The 23,766-nt window shown below is 44.9% G+C and overlaps 1 protein-coding gene across 3 annotated transcripts in view; it reads left to right on the forward strand.

Moving 5' to 3' along the window:
* The window catches only part of npas1 (neuronal PAS domain protein 1), a 41,646-nt gene extending 20,784 nt beyond the window's left edge, over positions 1-20,862 (forward strand). For 2 of the 3 annotated variants that reach the window (XM_035155584.2, XM_035155586.2), the window contains 9 exons: positions 4,288-4,355; positions 6,116-6,205; positions 14,166-14,340; positions 14,522-14,637; positions 15,067-15,263; positions 15,383-15,489; positions 15,718-15,865; positions 17,209-17,321; positions 17,587-20,862. In XM_035155584.2, coding sequence (XP_035011475.1) covers positions 4,288-4,355; positions 6,116-6,205; positions 14,166-14,340; positions 14,522-14,637; positions 15,067-15,263; positions 15,383-15,489; positions 15,718-15,865; positions 17,209-17,321; positions 17,587-18,680 — 2,108 coding nt within the window. In that variant the 3' untranslated portion in view covers positions 18,681-20,862. The remainder of the gene's footprint in view (positions 1-4,287; positions 4,356-6,115; positions 6,206-14,165; positions 14,341-14,521; positions 14,638-15,066; positions 15,264-15,382; positions 15,490-15,717; positions 15,866-17,208; positions 17,322-17,586) is intronic. The other variant, XM_047339482.1, reaches the window with a different exon arrangement.
* The last annotated feature ends 2,904 nt before the right edge of the window (positions 20,863-23,766 follow it).

Genomic DNA, 23,766 nt, shown 5'->3' on the forward strand with positions numbered 1-23,766 from the left:
TCTCACACGTCTTTCTATAATGATGTAAACTTACTCAAATTACAACTGAAACTTAAATGTATGAGCCATTATTTTTGTTTCAAATTGAATGTGCTGAAGAGCAGAACCTGAAGAACAAAAAATGTGTACCTACCGAAATCTGGACTGTATATCTCAGTACTTTAGTTTCTAATGAATGAAGGTACTGACTGTGTATTTACAAACGTTTTGGGGAAAATATGTCCAGCTGTTGTTGATTCAATAAACCACGACAGGCTAAAATGTGCTGCTGCTGAAAAAGATCTCCACCACGTCCAATATCCTCTGATTTACAATGTTTACCCTCAAATCAAAGGTACCCAGTGGAGTTTTTCACCACTAGTAGCGCTATGGAGCAATGTATTTATGAAAGGTCTTAGTTTTGTATCATACATGTGCGCAGAACAGCACACGTATGCAGGATAGCACAAAGACTCTCAAATGCTCAGTTTGCCAGTTTCACTGATCAACAGTTGGTTGTGTTATTCTGCAAAGAAGTTTGTCATTATATGAAACTGATAATGGGCAAACATGAGCAAAAACAATATTATATAATATCATGAATAATATTGGCTTTTTTTAATGAGCATTTCAACACAGATACTTTACATCTGACCTTTTCTGTTGAGATTGATGGTATCGCAGCACTAAACTTACAATTATGCTTTTGCACCGGAATTATGACTAAAACTTAACACCAACATCATGGATACAATCGTTTGCTGTTTGAAGTCCAAAGACCTTTAGATAATTTGGCTACTCTGTCAGTTTGTCAACTTCCGGTGAATCGTATTAATACTAACGTTTCTGCTCCTGACTGACCTTGTTGTTTCAGTGAAGTGAAGATGTAGTTATTATCTCTAATAGGAACAAAGGGTAAAACTATGGAAATTATTATCAATGATTTATTTTCACTCATTAAATTAATTTATAATTAGGTTCTATTCTACAGAAGTGAAAATATTTGAATATAAAAAAAAAATCAAGCAACCTCCACAAACACAAAAAACACACCCACATAAAAGTAGGGGTTCAAAGCACCATCACAGAAGGATCTTTGTTCTCGGGGTGAGATACCAACACCGCTGTGAGACTCTCTTTCTTCACATGTGCACACGTTTGTGCATGTGTGCCCACACATACACACACACACACACCAGTGTTTTGGTTTCCTGGCTGCCCTATTGTACCCTGGCAGTCTTTAATAAATGGTCCACTGTGTATTTGTGCTTGTGTGTGTGTGTGTGTGTGTGCACACGCAGACTCATCCGTCAGCCCTCCTGGCCTCATGTCACATCCTTCGCCCCGCTGACACTACTCAGCACTACTGATCACCCACCATCACCTTCACACCTCCAGGGATCTGCGGCACGAAACCCAGGACACACACACACACACACACCCACACACACCCTCCTTCCATGTGTTGCTTTTCATTCGTGCAGCAATCCCAAAATGACATCAGTTTTGTAGGTGTGTGCGCGTGTGGATGTGTGTTTACTTTCATTCATTCTCATATGGTCATGATGGGGGTTGCTTCCTCCAGACTCCCCAGTGATGCAGCTCCATCCCAGCCCTGGGAGGGACCCTGACAGGCAGGCAGGGAGCGAGATGGGCTCCCCATCCCCCTCCAGGCAGAGACTGGCTAGGCTGAAGGGTCCCAGCACCAGACCCCCTTTCATAGCCCTGAATGGACTTGCCTTATTTATATTCACACTCTGTCACACAGGGGGACCCCAATCTCACAATGCCACTGTGGCTTTGTCCGGCAACTCTGTATTTATGTGTGTTTGTGTGTTTGCGTTTGTGTGTGTGTGTGTGAGAGAGGGAGAGAGAGAGAGCTTGTGTGTGTGTGTGAGTGTGGGTATTTGTGTTGTTTAATCGTGGGGCATGTTGCAGCTGTGTAGTCTGTACATGAGAATTCATTGCTGTCTGTATTCCTAAAGTGTGTGTGTGCGTGCGTGCGTCTGGCGTGCGTGCGTGCGCGTGCGCGTGTGTGTGCGCATGTGTGTGTTTTGCTCTAATGGAATGCCTCCCTCTTATATTCACCAAACCCACATCACAGGCAGGCAGCTGGACAGTGTGTGTGTGTGTGTTTGTGTTTGCATGTGTGTGTGTGTGTTCCGACCCTCCCTCTGTGTTCAGTTGTAACCCAGAGCAGCGCTTTCATTTTCCTGTCATAACGTGTATTGATTTCCCTCAGCCTTGCAGCAACACACACACTTAGAGATATCCGAGGATCCTCTCAGTCACACGCGCAGACTCACACACATGTACACATTCATATATTCTCGTGCAACCACACACGCACACACTCCGTATATACACACACGTACACAGAGTTTGTCTCTGCCGGAGCGGGGACATTGTATTCAGCAGCAGTCCTGGTGGAGTGAGATTAGTGCTCACATATGGTGCACACTTTTCCAATCACACACTCGCAGGTGCACACGCGAGCCTTCACATACTCTTTTTGACATAAAACAGTAAATACGGCTGATTGCTAAATTAATCTTCCACGTCGCTGCAGCCCGGCGTGCCCGCGTTTGCTTTGGAGAAAGTGATCACTCTCGCCTTCCTTAGTGTTTTCTCATTTTCCCCAGCCATTCTCTCTGCTCCTCTATTACCTCTTCTCCCTCTCTTCCCCCTCTCCTCTAACCACCTCCAACTCTATTTGGATTGTAATTGCCTTGGTAAACAGCACCACTTTGGCACTGAAGCAGCTCTGATAGCTTGTGTTTGGGATGCATTAAGAGTGGCGATGCAGACACCATCAGTGTGTGTGTGTGTGTGTGTGTGTGTGTTTGTTTGCGTGTGTGGCGGCAGTTTTGAGTGGTGTGTGTCACATGGCACCCGTCCTTATGCTCAATTGTTTTAGAGACACAACCGCTTTGGTCGATTCTTCTGTTTATCAGACAATGATTGGTTCAACTTTCACATTTCGGTTAAGTTCAGATTTAAAGACGTCACAGAGACGCAGCATTATTCCAAACCCCTACAAGTCTTATTTACAATCTTACAAAGTTTTGTTAACGTCCAAGTTTATTAATATAACTTTATATCCCTGCAGGTCACTGTAAATGTCCAAAAAGTTACAGTACGCAGCTTTTTTGAGTTTGTTCACCTCATGTGAACTTTATAAATCTTTAAGTTTACAAGGATACAGAACACATGAATTTCCATCCTGTGATTTTTCTTACTTTATTTTGTACCGATATAAATGAAAGGATACAAACGAGTGGAACACGTATTTCTTGTGGCATTCGGTGCTTCTGTTAGCGACGTGACAATCGACAGATGGCCGACAATCAGAGGAGAGAGAGGTGGAGAACAACAAGCAACCCAATCCACAGAGGGGATTTGAACCAGGCCAAAGCTGTTTTTACATTTTAGTGTGTAACTTAGGAAAAATCCCTCACAGACTCGTCTAACAGTGAGGGGGAATAAGTGGCTTCCACAAACTGTGCTACTTTGACAGATACTACCTGAAGTTGCTATTAAAATCAGAATTTTTAAATGTCACACATTTCGAACGTGGAAGATATTTTGACTTGTCACAGTAGAGCTGTTTTCAGACGTGAAGTCCAGTGAGAGTTTGTCTTTCACATATGAAGAACGCAGCAGTTGATTGTCAGAGTCAGACAGGCTCACCACAACAGGATAATTCAGGCGAGGGGTGGCGTCTGGGCGGAGCCTGAAGGAAGCAGGACATAACGGATACATTCTGCTGTGGAAATCACGTGTTTTTGTTTGCAGCACTTCAACACCGGCGTCTGGCCTTATCGCCAAAAGCTCAGGAATCTCATGGTCTTTTCCAAGTTGACATCTTCATCAGTATCTTTTTCTTATATGACACCTCTTTTTTTTTCATTTTTGCATCCGTCATGTATATCTTCTGGTCATATTTACATGGTGACTGGGAGGGAGAGTTCCAGAAAATATCAGGGAGTGACTGACTCGGACATTTGCCTTCTCGCACACAGGCCCTCCGTGGAATTTCATGAAAATGTCTGGACCTCAGTGCATGTCTGAAAAACGCTAAGGAAAACACAAGATGTAAAAAATAAAATGAATGATGGCTGAATTCCACTTTTCCAACTCACTGGGACACCTTAATAGAACAGAACCAATATTAACACCTTTACATTTCCTGATATTAAAAGTCAGAATGTCTGCTGTTAAAGTCTGTTGATCATTTTTTTAAATCTGCTTTATCCTCAAAATATCATTTTAATGTCTGAAGTGTGTTTCTCTTCTGTCTCTCCGCAGTCAGACGATCGGCTCTTTCTCTGGCGACTGACATGTTTGAGCAGCACCTCGGGGCACATCTCCTGCAGGTAGTGACCTCAGCATCCACACCTTTTCTTCCTTTTTAACAGTTATGCTGATACCATGTCACTACATGGGCTTTATATTATGTATTTTCACCTAATTGATTCATTTTTTGTGGGTTTGTGAGGAAACATCTGCATTTATCAGATTGTCCAGTGAGTTTTGAAATGGTTTATGTAGCTTGAGACATGGAAACACTTCTGTTTATGTGAAAGGTCAAAGTATGGAAACTAAGAATCAAGTATTTTTTGGGACAGAAGCACATTTGTCAAGTGACCATGTTGTTACATTTTGTCGAGTTCTGAGTGTGATCCCATTTTGCAACAGCTTCCAGCCTTTAATCTGAGACTTATACTTCCAGACAAAACTCCAAACACATGCAAACACGGGCACACACACACACATCATATAGACCTCAGATGCTCGGACGATATTGTCGGCTGCCAAAGAATGCCTCCCCTTTTGCACTGACAGATGAATGGAGCCTGAGGGGGGATTCTGGGGCAGGAGGGCTGCAGGGATGACGAAATGCGGGATGTAGAGACAAAGACTGAGAGGAAGTGTGAAGAAGGTAACTCTGCAGATTGTACTTTAGACCAGGAGCAGGCTGAGGGAGAGGGGGGGGAGCAGCCAGAGGAGAGAGGGATAAAGAAAAAAGTTGGAGGGATTAAGTAGGAAACGGGAAGGAGACAGTTAGAGACACACAAAAAAAAGACGGCTGAGAATTCAGACGTGAGAGGGGTTTGTGGTAAAACAAAGAAACGCTACATATGTCTGCTCTCCTCCGGCATTTTAAAGGAGGTGGGTAGGCTTAGGGAACGGCGCTGATAGAAATCAAATTAACGCTCCAGAAAAACTGTATGATTCTTCCCCTCCCAGCCGTCCTCCCGCCGTAATAGCCTGATAATTGCACTTTAGTTCTCCGACATTCAGGCGGCTGGTTTCCCTTCGCCACGACACACGACGCCCCGCACCCAGGCCACACATTTGCATACTGGATGTGTCAGTTGCATAAATTACCGCTGCCACTTTAAGCACTGGGCCGCCAAAATAGCAATCATTCTTCTAGAGCGAAGTGACACTGGTCTGTGTGTACGCGTGTGTACGTCTGTGTGAGTGAGAGAGTCTGTGTCGGCTCACTCCAGGACGCTTGTTATGACGATTAATATTATTCTCTGAAGCAGTCCTCTCTAATGGGCTGGCTGTATACCTTTCACTTCTCATTAGAGTCACTGCAGACTGTGATGACTCCTGTTCTGTCTGTGTCTGTACTGGTGTCTGGGTGTGTGTTTACAAGCATGAGTGTGTGTGTGTGTGTGTTTGTGCTTGTGTGTACGAAGATGCAGGCCGAAGCTTTGACTTTTAGTTTATTCCCGTTGGTTGAAACAGCTCTGGCCTATAAGCTCTATTTACTCGTGTGTGTGTGTGTGTGTGTGTGTGTGTGTGTGTGTGTGTGTGTGTGTGTGTGTGTGTGTGTGTGTGTGTGTGTGTGTGTGTGTGTGTGTGTGTGTGTGTGTGTGTGTGTGTGTGTGTGTGTGTGTGTGTGTGTGTGTGTGTGTGCGCGCACATTTTTTTGAATTGAGAGGCAGAGGGGTGACAGGTTGTTTGTTCTCCAGCTCATTGTAATTTGTTCGATACACACTAATTGCTCTAATTTGTCTGTCTTGTTTCTGTTTGCCTTTATGTGTGTGTGTGTGTGTGTGTGTGTGTGTGTGTGTGTTTGTCGATGGTTGTGGTGTGCGTGTGTTTCTTTTTATGTGCACAGTCTCTGGATGGCTTTGTGTTCGTGGTCAGTCAGGAGGGACGGTTCCTCTACATCTCAGAGACAGTTTCTATCTACCTGGGACTCTCACAGGTAAGACAGCCTCATCACTTGTACACACACACACACACACACATACACACTAGAATAATCCTTTGTATACAAGTGCATCTGCACACATATGCCTATCTGCTGCTTACGCTTTCATATCCCGTCCCACGAGTGTGCGTGCGTGTGTGCGTGTGTGTGTTTGTGTGTGAATATCTTTGACTGCACTCTTCGCGCTCATCTCTGGAGTGCAACTCTCCCGGGGCCGATGCCGCTCTCTCTCTGCCTCTCTCCGCCGCCCTCTCTCGCTCTCCAGGTGCTCACCTCTGTTGATTGCCTGTGGCCTCTTGTACTGTGAATGTTAAGTCCTGCCATTTTGCCCAGATGCATAAATAATAACAGTAATTACTGGTCCAGCAATCAAAGTGTCGCCCCAGCGCACTGGGCCTGTCTGGGGGAACAAATCGATAGGCACCTTAAAAGCCACATTGATTGTAGGGAGGGGGAAAAACACCAAGGGGGATGGGAAGATAGATAGAGACAGCCGGGGAGAGAAAGAGAGGGGGAGGAAAGGAGGAGAGGTGTGATAAGAGAGAGATGTTTCCAAGTAAGAAGAATCGGTACAGCATGAGAGAGAGAGAAGTTAGTGCTACAATAACAAAACTAATTTAGTATTTTTTAACACGCACATTTGCTGTAATTGGGGGTCAACTCTTGGCAGCGTCAAAGGCTAAGTGTTCACACTTTGAATCCCTTAGTATAATACTCTCATGCCATATGTACATTAAAAAAGCAGATGGTTACTGTAAACATTCCCTCGTCTGGATTGCATATGAAGTGATAAATAATATTAATAAGGCTTTTTTTCTAGTTTGTTTCTAGTAGCTCGTCCCTGACATGACCGCACTGTAAGAAAGTGGTAGGGAACCTTTTTCCTATCCCTCGCCCTAAACTAGTGTTAAAGAGCGCATACCTATTTTGCACCAAAATTCACACACTTGCCCAAATATGCCTCTTTTTTCTCATCAAGATCCATGAATTATTTCTTTGGAAACGAGTGGAATTGTCAAAAAAACTTCCGATCTCACAATGTTGAAGAAAGTGGGAGGTGGGAAATCTGAATCAGCACCATAATTTAATGGTTTCTTCCCTGACCCATAATGCATCCTTCCACTATGTGTCACAGTAATCTGTTCAGTAGTTAATCTAGGGATAATCTTTATGAACAGGTGGGAAAACATTCCCTCCACGGTACAGGTAATAATACTGTATTACTAACGTCTTTTATTCAAAGTCTGGAATTGCTGCTGTTTGACGAGGTGTCTGATGTCAGATCTCGTCTCGCGGTGATGATGATAATGACAAATCCTCACTTTTGGTAGAGTTATACATGGTTTGCAAAGACTCATTCCTCCCTCACATCACACTCTGCAGTGAGTCCAGGCACATACATGTCTGTTTAGGTGGTATTTCCTATGTTTATTGTTTGATCACACTCCAGAGAGAAAAGCTGGAGATTTCTTGTGGTGTGCATCAGTGTTGTTTTAATATCTTGTTGCATATTTATCTGCTCGGTGACGGCTCTTTGAGAGAATTTGAAATTTAAGAACAATTTTAATCGGTCTGCTTCTTGCAGCTTCTTGCAGCTAAATTTTTTTTGGCTATGAGCTCACCACAAAACGTGCCTGCATCACGTCGTCTCAGTCAGAATGTGGTCGGGTGAAAGCTGCTTGTTGGGCGCACAAGCTCCACTGAAGAGCTTTAACTTAACCCAACCGCATTTGTTCTTACAACTCAGTCACTTTAGCTGCATGGTTCCAGTTGTACTGACGCTCGAGATTTCATCACTTCAAGCCCGTCCTTGCAAAACCAGGCCCGCTGAGTTAAAATGCGACATTCTGCAGCTGCTTTCTTTTCTTGAAAGTTGCTGTGATGCTAGTTGCTTCTCATTTCCTTCAGCCTGACCGTGACCTGACAGGCACACAGCCAGAAGCGACCACCCTGAAGGACTTCATTAGACTTTTCTTGTGGAAAAAATAATTGCTGTCATGAGATTTTTTTTAATTATGAGTTGTTGTTTTTTTGTATATTCATGAATTATCTCGTAGAGTACACAGGCCCGTGGACAGAGAGGTCCCCCACCCCTGCTGCAGGAGATGGGGAACAAAATACACAACTCATTTTGAGTAAAAATGCCTTTTAATGAAGAGCAGACACATTAGTTATCTTCCAAAGTTAGTCTTTTTACTATGAAACAACTCTAATGTACTGTGTGTATTCACTGTAATATGGGCAGTGCTTTCTCGCCAAGCTGTGTCAGAGGGATTCCTCCTGGCAACAAGCAGGCGGTTTGTTTCCAGGACGTGACACAGACGTTACGTGAAGACAAGAACCAACTTGTGAACTTAAATTGTTCAACTCCTGAGGCCTCATTATATTTTTAGTTGAACTTCAGAATACCTTTTTGCACAGAATAATAGATTTTGATCAGGAGTCACCATAGATGCTTTACATTTTGATCGTGGATGGTACCAGTGCAACATCAGATGTTATGATGATTTGAATGACTTTGATTGCATCGATTGCGTCTCATTACTTGATGCTACTGTGCGCAATCATTTTACACTTTTTCAATCACAAAAATTCAGAGCTGCAATCATTATAAGCAGGTCTTTTTAGATGAATATATAACAAAATAATATATAACAATTGAAATGGAAATGGTGGAGAAACAGGATGACAATTCTTGACAATGTTTGAATTTGAAAATGGTGTTAATCACATTCCTACGGCCTTTGCACTCACAAGATTTCAGCCAAATTGAATAACATGTTAGGCCTCAGTCTCCGCCACCATCATCAAAACATCAAATGAGGGAATATCTGTAGTTGGAATATTGTTCATCCCTCGGGTAGCGTTTCAGAGACTTGATGAATCAATGCCAAGACTCACCGACGCTGTTCTAGTGGCGTCTGGTTTCCCAACACCTTATCTAAGCCACTCTAAGTTGGTTATACCTTTAATTTGTCTCCTGTCTGCACGTTGCAAAAAAAGAGCAACTTAACACAGAGCTGGAAGCAAAGTACGTTTGTCCTCTTTGGTCAAACGTTTCAAGCCAGCAACAACAACCCAACAGTGATGTCACATGGTCCTGGAGTGCACCTCCGCATCACTGCAGGAAGGTGCATTCATTAAACCACTTGAGGTCACAAACAGGGGGTGTCAGGGGGTGTTAAGTTCTCCACTGGCATAGGGAACACAAACAGTCGGCCTGATCGCAGTCCTTGAAATCTCCAAATGTAATCTCTGCAGCAACTATTTGCCAGGATGAAGGTGCAGAAATATGTTTGACATTACAGTTAATATGGAGAGGAGGATTAAATACAGCAGCCAATGATGTACGGGCATGTGAATTTGTAGGTGTTACTCTATGAACTGACATGGACTTAATATGTATCTTAGATAAGGACAGGAGTCGTATGTCAGTTTTCAAAGACACATGGAAAACGCGCACACACAAATAGCGATCAAATAAATACGAGTTCAAAATATTGAAAAGACAAACAGCCGAAAGAGGAAGATGGAGTTGGGGAAGCTAGAAGACGGAACAAAAAGGGCGGCACAGAGAGAAGTAAAGAGAACCAGACAGACAATTACGGGAGGGCGAGAAAATACCGGAGAGCAATGGGGGAGAGAAAAGAGAGACAGTGGTAAAGAGGAGCGAGTGTGTAAATAGAGTTTAAATGTGCAGTAGGAATGAAATTCGCCTTGGGATTGCCTAGGTAAACAAGGCAGCTGAGGCTTTGGTGGAGATGCTAATAAAACAGAGCTGTTCTTATCAGCTGAGCAGATGGCCTAACCCATCACATCTACTCAAACAGGGCCTAAGCCATCAGCATTCTAATGAAATTATTTATGATCAAAGATTACGTTCAAAACCTTGAACACACAATGCCACGTTTACCTTCCCGAAAAGATGAGAGTGGGCGGGGATGGAGGGAGTTTATGATGAGAGACAGCCAGAGAGGGCAGATAGAGTGAGTTAGAGGATATACGAGATGGAGTGAACAGTGTGTTGATGGAAACAAATGATGAGAAAGAAAAACACATAAGGAGAGAGAGAGAAAGGAAAGGTGGGATGGAGAGGAGGACAAAAACACTTGTGTATGCTTTGTCGGTGAGCGGGGGCGGGCCCGGGGGAGAGAGGAAGGACAGACAAACAAATGATGTTCTGAGTCAAAAAGTGTAACTGGTGGTTTGTTTAGAGGGCATGTCGCCCCTGTGGACCGCCCCTGCCCTGCCGTCTCCTGTCCCCCACCCCCCCTGCCGTCTGACCCCTCTGCCCCTGGCTTACACCCTGGGCTGCTCCCCAGACGGGGGGGTTGCTTAGCCGACTTAGCCCAGGTCAGGCACCTTGACCAAGGGCAGAGCCCGCCGCCCCACTCCCCTGGCGCCTGCAGGTATCATTTTTCTTCTCACCGGGTCTCCGGACCAGAAGCACGGGGATAAACCTGGGAACACCACGTAGCAGAAGAAGTGTGTGTGTGGGGGCTGGCTGTTTGTGTGGATGGATGGATGGAGGGAGGAGTGGAAGGGGGGAGACAAAGGCAGAGAAAAGAAAGATGACGAATCGGAGGGAGGAGAGATGGAAAAGGATGGAGAAGTGAAAGCATAGGGGCCGGGAGGAGAAAGGAAAGGGATAAATGGGGTAAAGAGAAGGGAGGAAGGATGGTGGATTGAGGGAGGAGAGAATTGATCTGGGAATGGTTAGTATGCAGCCCCGCCACCCTCCCCTCCTCCTCCTCCTCCCCCTCCCCTACCTCCCTCTCTCCTCTCCCATCAGTCAGTGAGGGCTGAGGGCTGAGAGTGTGTTGTGGACCACTGCCCGGATGCCTCATACATATTAAAGCCCCCTGCTATTATTTATATCATGTCTCTCCTTCCCCCTGCTCACTGCCCCCCCCGCCCCACCACACCCCAAACCCCACCACACCGACATACATACATGTACGTGTATGTCTGCCTGCGCACACACTCACACGCGCACAGGCACACAGGTTGCGCTGACAGACAACTACTCACACAAACAATGACACACAATGACACACGGAGACACAAAAACAGACAGTCTAGTCACATACACAGAGACGCACGCACGCACGCACGCACGCACACACACGCACACACACACACACACACACACACACACACACACACACACACACACACACGCTCTCTGAGAGATTTGAATGATCTCGGTCTCTTCTCACGTCTCCCTTCGCGCCACATTCTATACCTGTTTTTATGTCTGAGCCTGACTCATCCTCTCAATCGCTCCTTCTCTTTCTCATCTTCTCATTTCTGTCTGATCTTTTTTCAATCCCTCCCTCCTGCCAGTGATGGAGTGATATTATTCGGATAGGTCTTAAGCCCAGTAAAGCCCATAAGGACCTGTTTGTCTCTCTACCTTGTTTTCCAATACCACACGGGCCAGGGGATTGTGTCTCTTTCACACGGCCGGTCCAGTGTTCTGAGCAGAGGTAAATTTAGTCCTTGTTTAAAAAAAGGACAAGAATTCCCTCGGCTGAGAGATTGCTATTTATGAAATACAGACACCTTAAGCATAGAGGGATACTGACAGAGATGTCTCAGTGTAATCATCAGTATAAGATTTTAGAAACCAAACCCAGTCCATTTACTTGTCAAATATCCAGCCTCTTAATGCCGACATGAAACCTCTTCATTTTCAAACATTAATGAACAAGTCCGTCTTAACGTCAGAATCCAAATGAATCCAGCACGTAGTCATTACATTTAAAAGAAAGAGTGATAAGAAAGTAACGCCTCCCTGTAAATTCAGATGTTTTTCCCACGTAGCCCCTCCTCTGCATTTATTTTTTAGGGCTTTAGACATTATGGCCCAAAGGAAGTTTTGTAGAATGAAATAGAAATTGCTGATTTTGTAAAAATATTTTAGATGTAATTTTGTCCTTTTTCTTGAAACCATCTATTTCAGTTGATGATGACATCTTTGGTCAATCACTGTAAAAACTGGTAAAACTACTTCATACAGCTTAATGTGGATATAATCACTTTTTTATTAGAAATATGAATCTTTCATATGATAATGTGAGGACAACATGGAGGGTGTCGCTCAAAGTGACGAACCTACAGAGAATTCTTTTTCATTTATATAACCTTTATTCAACTCGGAAGGTCTTATTTTCAAGGGAGACGTGGCTGAGACGGGCAGCGGCGCAGATACAAACCTATCACTTGAATCCACAGCTCCCCTTTATAGCAAGTTTCAAAGCACTGTTTAACTGTCCAGCCGGGAACTTTCCTGTTTCTCTTCCCTCTTACAGCTCACATAGTGTCACCCACCACCTCAGAAGAGTGTTTCCAGTGACAAACCTCTTCCTGCTCGGCTCCTTACTCCAGACAGACACATTTAGTTGAGCATTTATGTATTAAAACCCTTGATATTTACCTCTGGAGTTGGTAGGGAGCAAAAACTGAGCTAAAAGAGAGTAACTGTTGTCACTTGGTGACCAAAACATTTTTACTGCATAACTGCTGTGCTCTTTATGTTCAGTATTGGAATTGATTCGGCCTTTAAAACTTTAAAACACTGTGTTGTCCAGTGGTTAAGATGGACGTGATATTACTACAATATCTAAAAGATCCTATTTTTAAATGGCGCACACCTGACTTATCTGTGTGTATTGTTTTGATCTCTACTGTCTCATCCAGATCAAGGTAAAAATGACAAACATACCTTTGAAACATGTATATTGTTTTTTGAAAATACCTAAAAATATACATCAGAATAGGTACGTGGATCAAAAAATGGCTATTCTCCCCTGTTTCCAAAGTCTGGTGGTAACACATTTTGTCAGTATGTGGGAAAATGACACCATATGGAGCCGATCAGATCGAGTATTTTACAACGTCTTTATTACAGGTGGCAAAATTTTAAAGAAATACAGGGCATCCCCCGAGAGATTAAGCCCAGTGTGTCTGGGACTAAGAACCCTCTCTTATTCTCCCTCGCCCGGTGGGGTTTCCTCCATCTTTACCCTCCTCTCTGTGACTCATGGTGCACGGCTCTCATTCCTCCGCTCCCACCTTCCCCGTTCCCCTTCTTCATCTCCCCCGGCTGTGATGTCCTTGAGGGCCTGCTGAAGCTCCCATAAAGCCTGCAGTAAATGGCTCTAATCCGGTAATAAATGGCTGTGTCCTACAGACAAGGGTGTGAGGCTGCTGCAGCCACGGCTTTATCAGATGGAATGGTATTGGCACACGCATGCACAGTCGCACACACTCGCAGATGTAATAGAAGCTGCATATATGTGTGTAAGCATGCAATGCTCTCTCTCTCTCTCTCTCTCTCTCCCTCCTCCTCTCTCTTTCTTTCCCTCACACACACACACACACACACACGCTCATTTATACAGCTTCAGATGGAATCACACCTGCTCCGATTGTGCTGCTTTTATGGATGCCATGCAAGAGCAGCGCCATTATAACCTTTAAATGATTAGAGATGCGACTATGATGCATTATGATGATAGGATCATATAGAGCTGTTGCGCTGCTGGGATAGACTGCAACTGAATGAAGGAGCAGGGTGGGACACGGGGAATAAGAGGAAGAATAGTAATGTGACCTTTGGAGATACTTGGAGTTCACCTGTTTTTAATCAGCAAATACAATTGATTTTTATCTCCCCAGGTTTTATTTGTTATACTGTAGTCACTCGCCCCTCTGAGACTGGACTTAAATGTATTTGCGTGTGTGTGTGCGTGCGTACGTGTGTGTGTGTGTGGGAATGTCTTACAACCTCCACACTCCTTGTTGAGTTGTAACCCAGAGCAGCGCTTTCATTTTCCTGTCATAACGTCTATTGATTTTTTTTTCGGTGTGTGTGTGTGTGCACTCGCTCATGTGTAGGTATTTGTGCTCTAAGCTTCTGTTTTTGATTAGTGCTCGTGTCTCTCTTCAGGTGGAGCTGACCGGCAGCAGTGTGTTTGACTACATCCACCCGGCGGACCACGTCGAGATGGCGGAGCGACTGGGAATCAGGCCGCATCTGAGGGCCGAGGCCGGCTGCCACATGGCTCCCGAGAGCGCCTCCAGCTCCGCGTCCGCCTCCTCGCTGGCCGGGACCCCCGAGCCCGGTACAGATTACACTGTCAAAGTCTAGAGAGAGAAAACTGAAGGAAAACTAATCCTATTTACATTTCCCTCACTGTTCTCAGTTTGCATTAATATAAAAAACCACACAAACAAAATAGATATAACTGAAATTCAAATTTTGCCGGATGCATATGTTTGTTTTACCTCTTCTCTAATCTTCAGCAGCTCCGTCGAGTCCTCACTCTCCTGTCGACGAAACCGTCGACCGCGGCTTCTTCATCCGCATGAAGTCCACGCTCACCAAAAGAGGCCTGCATGTCAAGTCTTCTGGATACAAGGTACTGAAAACCTCATCATGTGAAAACACACCTTGTATTGTGCATATTGCAGCATTCACCCTCTTGTTTTCCAGCTGGTAAAATAACAAGCCTTGTCATTTTGTTTAGCGCAGCCAGGATTGTCAAGGTGGTCGTTTTCAGTGTGTTTTATGGCTGTGACCTTATTTCACACTGGACCGCTGCACATAACAGACAGTTTACTGCACTCGCTGCTCTAACACCAGTGCTGCTGCATTCTTTAGCTCCAGAATATGACATTGCATTTACGTTTATGTGAAATGTATAATGCTGCGTGTTATATTTTCTTCATCCTGAGTTGTGTAACTCTCTCACAACGCATGAACTAATTCAAAATCCACCAGATTCTGATTTCGTCCTGCATAAATGACCTCGTGTGTAAGTACATACTGTTTGTCTGCTGTTTGTCAGGTGATCCACGTGACAGGACGAATCCGCTGCCGCCCCGCGCTCGTGCCGGGCCCCACGCGCCAGGTGCGTCGTCCGTTGGGTCTGGTGGCCCTGGCACACACACTCCCGCCCTCCACGCTTAACGAAGTCCGCATGGAGAGCCAAATGTTTGTCTTCCGAGTGAACATGGACCTACAGGTCACGTATTGTGAGAACAGGTGAGGGTTTTGTCTCCGAATAATATCAGAGGAAAATGTCAGTTGGTGATTTTAGAAGACTTGTCTGCTTCTGTTCAGTCGACAGATCTGTGTTTCATCGCTGTGGCTTTTCCTCACAGGATCTCTGAGTATATGGATCTGACCCCAGCAGAGGTGGTGGGACATACCTGTTATCACTTCATCCACGCAGAAGACCTGGAAAACCTCAGGCAGAGCCATGAAGACTGTGAGTTACACCCATACATATATGCATATATACATGATGTTTATGGAACTGATCCCCACCTCCCTCATTTAAACATGGTCTGAAACTGGGGGCTCTGAAAGCCTGTTGAAATGTCATTCATTCCTGTTGGGATAGGCGCCCTCTACTGCCTCCACTATGAACTTCCAAAGCAATAACGGGCTTATTTTCTCTCCTCCTCCTCTCCACCTTCCGCCGCTCTCCTCCCAGTGCTGAGGAAAGGCCAGGTGGTGACTGGCTACTACCGCTGGCTCCAGAGGAGAGGGGGCTACCTGTGGATCCAGTCCAACGCCACCGTCTCCATCAACCACAAAGCCCCCCACGAACGCAACGTCATCTGGGTCAACTATGTCCTGAGGTCAGTGCAACCGCAGCAGAGCCACAGTCTGTTCTCCAGACCGCCGACATGTTCCTAGTTTATATGAGCCGGCACCACACTGAGAACAGAGACGCTTTGAAGGGCTGCATGATGAAATGCAGAAGGATTACTGGAAGTTTCACGCCCTCCGACATGTGAGAAAACTGATGAGGATACTTAATACAAAATAGTGACATCAAAGCAGCACATTACCAGGCCCTATTAAAGTTAATACTTGTGTTAAATTTTTATATAAATACTGAGTACAGCTAAAAGTGTATTGAAAAAGGGCTCGTCATCTTCAAGGTTTATGTTTTATAGATTTTAAATTAATTTGAGTGAATTCCTACATTTTTCTTTAATATATTTTTGCCCTAAATGCGGACACGGGCAGTGAATCTAACTTTATGTTATTGCTGACAATTTTCCCAATTATTACAATTATCATCACGGCCAATACACACGCAAATTCCGAGAATTTAAAAGTAATTCAATATTATGACAGATTCCTGATATTAATAAACTTTCACAGTGTATAATTTTGTCAGAATTTTACTCAACTTTCTTTAATGTGCTTAAGTTAAAATTATCCCTAACGTCTTCATGTAGTGTTACTGTTGGTAAAGGCTTTATTTATTTTCTACACACAAAACAACTGCAGGTAACCTCAGGAAAAAGGCGCTTTTCCCTTATTTCCCTCTTGTACACACACACACACACACACACACACACACACACTATTCACCGGCACCCTGATGCAAATATACTCACACACACACACAAACGCGGAGCATTACCAAATGTGTGCACAGCGACGGAGCATTCAGACAAAAACAAGAGGAGGAGGCTGAATTTCAATGCTAATTGGACTGAAGCTATATAATTACAACAAATGGATGTCAGAATTTTGAGGCTGAATGGTGTTTTAGTTAATTAGTGCTGTAATTACAAGAGCTCATTAACTTCTCCAACAGCCTCCTCCTTGTCTGGGCTTAACTGTGTATAGGTGGGCTGCTGAGTGGGGCACAGAGTGTGTGTTTTCCGTGTGTCTTGAAGGGCGGGGTCTGCCTGTGTGTGTGTGTTTGCATGTGTCGGTGCTTGTGTACTGTATAGAACTGTGTGTGTGTGTTGGATTGAGGTTAGAAGGGTGTGAGGCGGTTCGGCTATCGGAGGTTGTTATTAGGCTGATTATATGTTGTTTGCATCTCTAAGTATTCACTGAAATCAGCTCGGCACGAGTGTTTGTTTTTTTTAAAGCCGGTAAGTGGCAGATGAGCATTTGTGTAAACTGTGTTTTCCCTCTCTTTCCATTTTCACATCTCTCCATCCGTCCCTCTCCATAGCCGAACAGAGTTGCCCGACACTCCCCTGGATCTGCTACAGCTTCCGGAGGGCGTACGAGCGGAGAGACTTCGAGTTAGCTCCTCTCCCGCCGACAGCTCCCCTCAGGCCCGAGGTAGGACGCTATACACACACATACACACACACACACACACACACACACACACACACACACACACACACACACACACACACACACACACACACACACACACACACACACACACACACACACACACACACACACACACACACACACACACACACACACACACACACACACACACACACACTAGTCCCTTCCCATGATGCCCACTAACACACAGAAACACCTGCCTCTGTGGCTCCTTATCATAAAACTCTCCTTCCTCCTCCTTCAGGTTCACAGCCAGTAAAGGGCTCAGCAGGGAAGAGTGACCCCGACACTAAAGGGAGGGAGAAATTCACTGCCGCCGCCATCCAATCAGAGGACAGGAGGAAGCGCCTCCTGAGGTCCGAACCCGAGGGTGCTCCACCCGAAAACCGCCGCAGACTGGAGGAACTCCGTCACGTGGAGGAGAGCGTATCCGCCTCCTCTGACCTGGCGAGTGATAGCGAGGGGGAGGAAGAGGAAGAAACGGAGTGGGAGCAGGGGGGAGACAGTGACAGACTGAAACAGGAAGACGGCAGGGGAGGAGGCAAACAGAGCAGGGGGGGAGACACCCCGACCAGAGGGGAGAGAGGAGGGAGGGTGCACAACGGCCGGGCTGTGATTCAGCAGCTGAAGAGTGTAGTGACCCCATCTTCTCTGACTGGCAGCCCCAGCATCAAGACTGAGCACGACTCCCTCACCGGCGGGGGTCGCTGGGGGTCACACACACAAACCTCCACCTCGCACCCCAGCCAGCACCAACCCTCACATGCACACACGCCCTCCAGCAGTCTCAACGGCGACAGCCCCACCACCCCGATCCCCGACTCCTCTTCCAGCAGCGAAGCCCCTCCTAAAGGTTTGTTCACTCCGCCATCCCCTGCTCTGTCCCCCGCCATGTCAGTGTCCTCCCCGCTGCCCCGCGAGGAGAGGTCCCTGTCGGGCATAGTCAGTCGAGGCAGCCTTGGCAACGGCTGCCCAGGTGGTGGTCCTGACTTTGAGCTACTGCAGAGACTGGCTGCAGGTGGTGCTGCGGGGCGGGTCCTCTTTCACCCCCTTGCCCTCGGCCCACAGGGTCCTCAGAGCCTCTACGCCCCCAGCACCATCCGCTACGCTCCACCTGAGCTGCCTCCCTCCCACCACCACAGCGCGGGACACAGTGATGGCCTGCAGCTACGCTCAGACCACCACAAGGGACCCCCACCAGCCTTCTTCCCCCACCTGCAGCGGCTGGCCGGGCTGCCACCCTTCAGTGGTTTCTCCCCGTCTGACAGCCCTTTCTCCTCCGGCCTGCCCTTCTGTATGAATGGACTGAGGGGGGCCGCAGGCTCGGAGGAGGACTGAGAGAGTCAGAGGGGAGGAGGCGAGAGGAGAAGATGAAAATGAAGGATGGAGCGGGTGACAGAACAGAAAGAGAGACATTGAAAAGGGCAGGACGGACAGAAGTGGCAGGACATTACGCCTCTGAGGACATTACTAATTGGACAATGAGTTGAATAACTGCGATCTAAAGTATGTGACAAGTCGCTGCCGTAGGGAATCGTTGTCTGCCTGTTGTGGACGAGTGACAGTGATTCTCAAAGAAAACGGGACGTGGAAACTTTTGACTGCTCGTCCCTCAAGACGTTCCCTCTCTTCAACAATAATGAACTCTGCTCTGTGTCTTTCTCTCGACGACTGTGTTGATTTTCTGTGTCTCTTCCACTCAGAGAAGCCATATTGTATATAGAGACGAAACCATAAAGACCCTCAGCTCACACCCAACTCGCTGTCGCCCCGATTAACCCAATTAACAGAAGACGGTAGAAAGAGACGGACACTGGTCTGTAGGAACAAAAGGGAATTTTGAATATAAATTTTTATTATTGCAGTATCATACAAATCACCTCTTACGCTGAGATCCAGGTGAGAATGTAATTGTTGGGTTTTCCCATAAAATAAATGGAGACACCCCTCTGGTGTTTTTTTGTATTGAGATTCGAAATAATAATAATAATAATAATGAAAAGAAAATCCAAGTATTCATCAGTCAGCCATACTTAAAGCACACTGTTGGGACAAAAATATGACTAATGTAGTCCCAGACATTCCATTATATATAAAGGAAGAAGATGCAATGCAGACTGGATGCTATTTCTGTGTTTTGATTATAGGAAGTTCATTTGTTTAACTGAGTATTAATTATAGTATATTCCACATGATGATACGATTGTGTTTGTGTATGAAAGCCATATTCTTGTTTTTCTTATTTTTTATGTTTTTTATCATTGATTTTTGAAGCAGATAAAACCGATGGAAGAATGGTGTGAAAAATGTGTCTAGACAGACAGAATAACATAGTTTTATTGGATGCACAATATCATATGTTTTTTTTATTATTGTTATTATTCTCTAAAAAAGCTATTTCTAAAAAATGTGTTTTTAGGAGGAGGACAAAAGTGTTTTGTTATCATTCAAACCTCCTGTGTTTTTCTGAGCACTTACTGGGATTTGTTCTGGTGTTGAACTCGAAGCACTTCATCACTTAACACTTGCTGTTAAAACAGAAAACAATGCAACGGAGGTCACTAATGTCTCAGCCTGACCACAGCGTTGTGGGGGATAAATGCCCATTAAAAAAAAAAAACTGAGACCACATGTGGTCATTAAAAGACGACCATCTGACGTCAATAAAAATATACAGAATTGTTTCAGTATTGGTTTCAATACAATTCAGTCAAATGGAAATAAAGTTTTAAATTATAAAGTGGAAATAAAAAGAAATTTCTGTTTCACACTGAGTGATTGGAATTTATCTCAGGACTAAACATATAAACACTTTATATGAAAAACTAGAATCTCCCAACTGAACTGAAGTGAGTCCATTTTGTTGTTGTGTACTACACTCCAATTATTGTAATTCCAAAATGCAATATTTAACATTTGAAAATGTGACTATTTCTGCCAAATTACAACACACATATTATTTAAGAAATGTGAGGACAGTCACATTTGTGATGATAATAAAAGTTAATGATGTAAAGACTCAGAAAGAAAGGTCACATTCTTCTCTAGCACTTTGAATAAAGTCCTTATAATTGATCAAAATACACCTGAATTACTATCGTCTGTTTTTCTTCAGACTGGGATATAGTTCACTGTCTGATCTGATGGTTCAGATGTTCTGACAGAAAAAAAGAAAGAGAAAACACATTTCTAATTGGTCAGATCCAATGTGCACTACACACCCATACTGGAGCCGTCACATACAAATGTGTGAGCGCACATATGTACCCGGGTGTTTAATGGTATCATGTGTGCGTATGAGTGTGTGCGAGTGCGTTTGCTTGTACAAGCGTGTGTTTATCTTTTTTTTTTTTATTTGATTAAATAGCTAACCCTTTGCCCATCACTGTGAATCTAATGTTATCCTCCCATCTTTGTGAATACTCCACACACTCATCCAATAAAATGAACACATGTAAAAAGAAGAAACAGTGATACAGATGATAACAATAAAATATTCCAGTAGAGGAGCACAACTCAAGACTGTGTTGTTTCTTTATTGCTTCTTTTGCAACACATGAATTTAAATGATTTATTTAGTATATAGATATATATTTCATATAGGATTCAAAATAGATCCATCATTTTCATTTGCATAGACTACATTTTTTCATATTTAATCAATACTTCATATATACCTGGAGTAATATTTCAGGTATATGGAGTATTTTAAAAACTGAAGCAATACTTCATATATACCTGGAGTTATATTTCAGGTAAATATGAAGTATTTGTTCATATTTAATTAATTCTTCATATAGACCTAAAGTGAAATTTCAGAAAGTGTTTGTTATTTAATGAATACTTCCTATATATCTAAGGTTATATTTCAGGTATATGTAAAGTATTGGTTCATATTTAATCAATACTTCATACACATCTGAAGTTAAAGTTTCTTTTTGGGTATATCTGAAGTATTTGTTAATATTTAGTCAGTACTTCATATATACCTAAAGTTTTATTTCAGGTTGAATGAAGTATCCGTTAATATTTTAAACAATATGTATCATATATGTATGAAGTATCAATTATATGAAAAGATTTAAGAATGTTTAAATATTTTATCAATACTTCATATATACCTAAAGTTGTATTTCAGGTATTTAACAGACATTCCTATACATTCTTTCACTGTTCATAACACACAGAGAGAAATGTCACACATCATAACACACACACACACACACGCACACAGACACACTATGAATCGACGTGCAGCAGGCCGTCATCTGAGTGTGTCGGATTCAACAAAGACGTTGCCATAAATTGGTCTGAAATGAACACAGAGGCACAGAGAGCACACAGAGTGCATGGAGAGTGTCTCACTTATGAAAAACTATATGCAGGCGTGTGCAGCACTGTGTGTGTGTGTGTGTGTGTGTGTGTACATTGGTGGTTTGCCCGTGTGTGTATCTCCATGAATTTGCGAGTGTGTGCGTGTGTGTTGTCTGAAGCAGCCCCAGGGAGGGGCTCTGACATTGAAGACGGGTTAAATCCTGTTTTACATTCAAGTGGCAGGCCCTAGTTCATTAGAGTGAGGATCATTCCTCCTCAAGACCAAAGGAAGCGCATACTAAACAAGAGCAGTTGTTGGGGAGAAAATGCCATTGTACGTGCAAAAGCGTATGCACTGTATGAGCGTGTGCGCTGATGTGATGTGAACTGAGCTGCAGAACCACCTCTGGTTGCTTCTCTGTGTCCTCGTGCTGTCTGCACATAGCAAGAGAAAAGGTGCTGCTTGTACAGTTGAAATGATTTTGCACTGCTTGTGTCAGTGTGTGTGTGTGTGTGTGTGTGTGTGTGTGTGTGTGTGCCCACAAGTCATGGCAGCTCTCCTGACTGTCTCCTCCTCAGGCTGTCAGTGAGTCACCCATACGCCCTCTCTGTCACTGACTTTGATGGCTTATCTTACCCCCTGAATTGGAGTCGCGCTCCCGGGGGAAATACCTCAGCACATGTAAATGCATTTGAAAGAGTAAAAATACGGGTCGGAATAATAGAGTGAGGGATGGAGGCAGACGGCCTCCACGCACCTGGCATGGGGCTCACTACAAAACTCAACAACTCTCCCATCCCTCCTCTCACTATCTCCACGAGTTTCCTCTTTGTCTTTGTTTCCCAACAATCTCCCCTCGCTCCTCTCAGCCAGGAGAAGGCCAATCCATACTTGAAATGCAGATGCTTTGATCCGTACACATGGCATTTAACACCTGAGAGCAGATGAGCCAAATGAGCAGAGGTTACAGCGCCGACTCTCAGGGCCGGGCGTGTGGCAGTGAGGCTGAGGTTTTTGGGAGATGTATGAGGCTGCAGCCCTGGACTTGGAGCTGTGTCTGGTGTTGTGATTTCAGCAGCCGCTCTGCTCGGGGTCTGGGGTAGATGGTGTTTGTCAGTGAGGGTGCGTCTCCTGCCTCTGGGCGCCCTGCCCTTTAGACGCGCCAGGCCTCAGGAGCCTCCTGCATGCCAAACAGACCTGTGCAGTCAAATGCAGCCACGGAGGAGGGAAGGGGAGTGGGTGGGTGGAGAGGCGAACGTGAGGAGGAGTCCAGAAAGAGAGGATGCGAGGGCAGAAAAGGGTAGAAGAGGATCTGAGGTGGGGGGGAGAGGGAGCCCACGGAGGGAGGAGGAGGAGGAGGGCTCGAGGGGGAGGTGGGGGAGGTGGGGGAGGTGGGGTGCTGGTCACACTGCAGCAGCCGTCCAGACACACCCTGCATGTGAAACACAACTGCACCGAGACGCCCCGTGAATCAGGGAGAGGAGAGGTAAAGGGAGGAGGAGGAGGAGGAGGAGGAGAGGGCGAAGGAGAGAGGAAGAGAGGGTGACTCTAAGGTGAGTCTCAACAGCAACACGGTGTGTCGATGGCTGGGAGATATCACAGACCTTCGCCCTAACCCAGTCAGCGATAGTTATCACAGACAGAGCCCCCCCCCACCATCTTCCACACAAACACACACACATACACGTACACAACAACCACATGCTGCTCGGCTCAGTTCATATATTCATACATGCTCGCAGATCAGCAGCTCATTATAAAAATTATGCATGTGCAGCGTGTGTGTGGACAGTTTGTTCGTCTTTTGACTCGTGCTGCAGCGGAGACTAACCACCGACTCTGACAGCACTGCTACATCGTGTTGGGCCTTGTTTGCATAAAATATGAAAATAGCAGAACTTCTTACGAGGTGTCGGGCACAGGTAGAGGTCTTTGCTTGTGCTGATAATTTGCTGAAGCTGAACATTTTTTGATGCCCTTACATTCCATGAAAGAGTGTCAGTGTGAATCTCCTCCGCCCCGGCCCCTGAGACACAGAGGTCGTGTCCTCTGTGCCTGTTTCTAGGAATTTATCGGTTTCATCAAGCTGGAGGCCGTCAACTTGAAATA

This window comes from Hippoglossus stenolepis, chromosome 4 (assembly GCF_022539355.2).
Source record: "Hippoglossus stenolepis isolate QCI-W04-F060 chromosome 4, HSTE1.2, whole genome shotgun sequence".
NCBI classification, from domain to species: Eukaryota; Metazoa; Chordata; class Actinopteri; order Pleuronectiformes; family Pleuronectidae; genus Hippoglossus; species Hippoglossus stenolepis.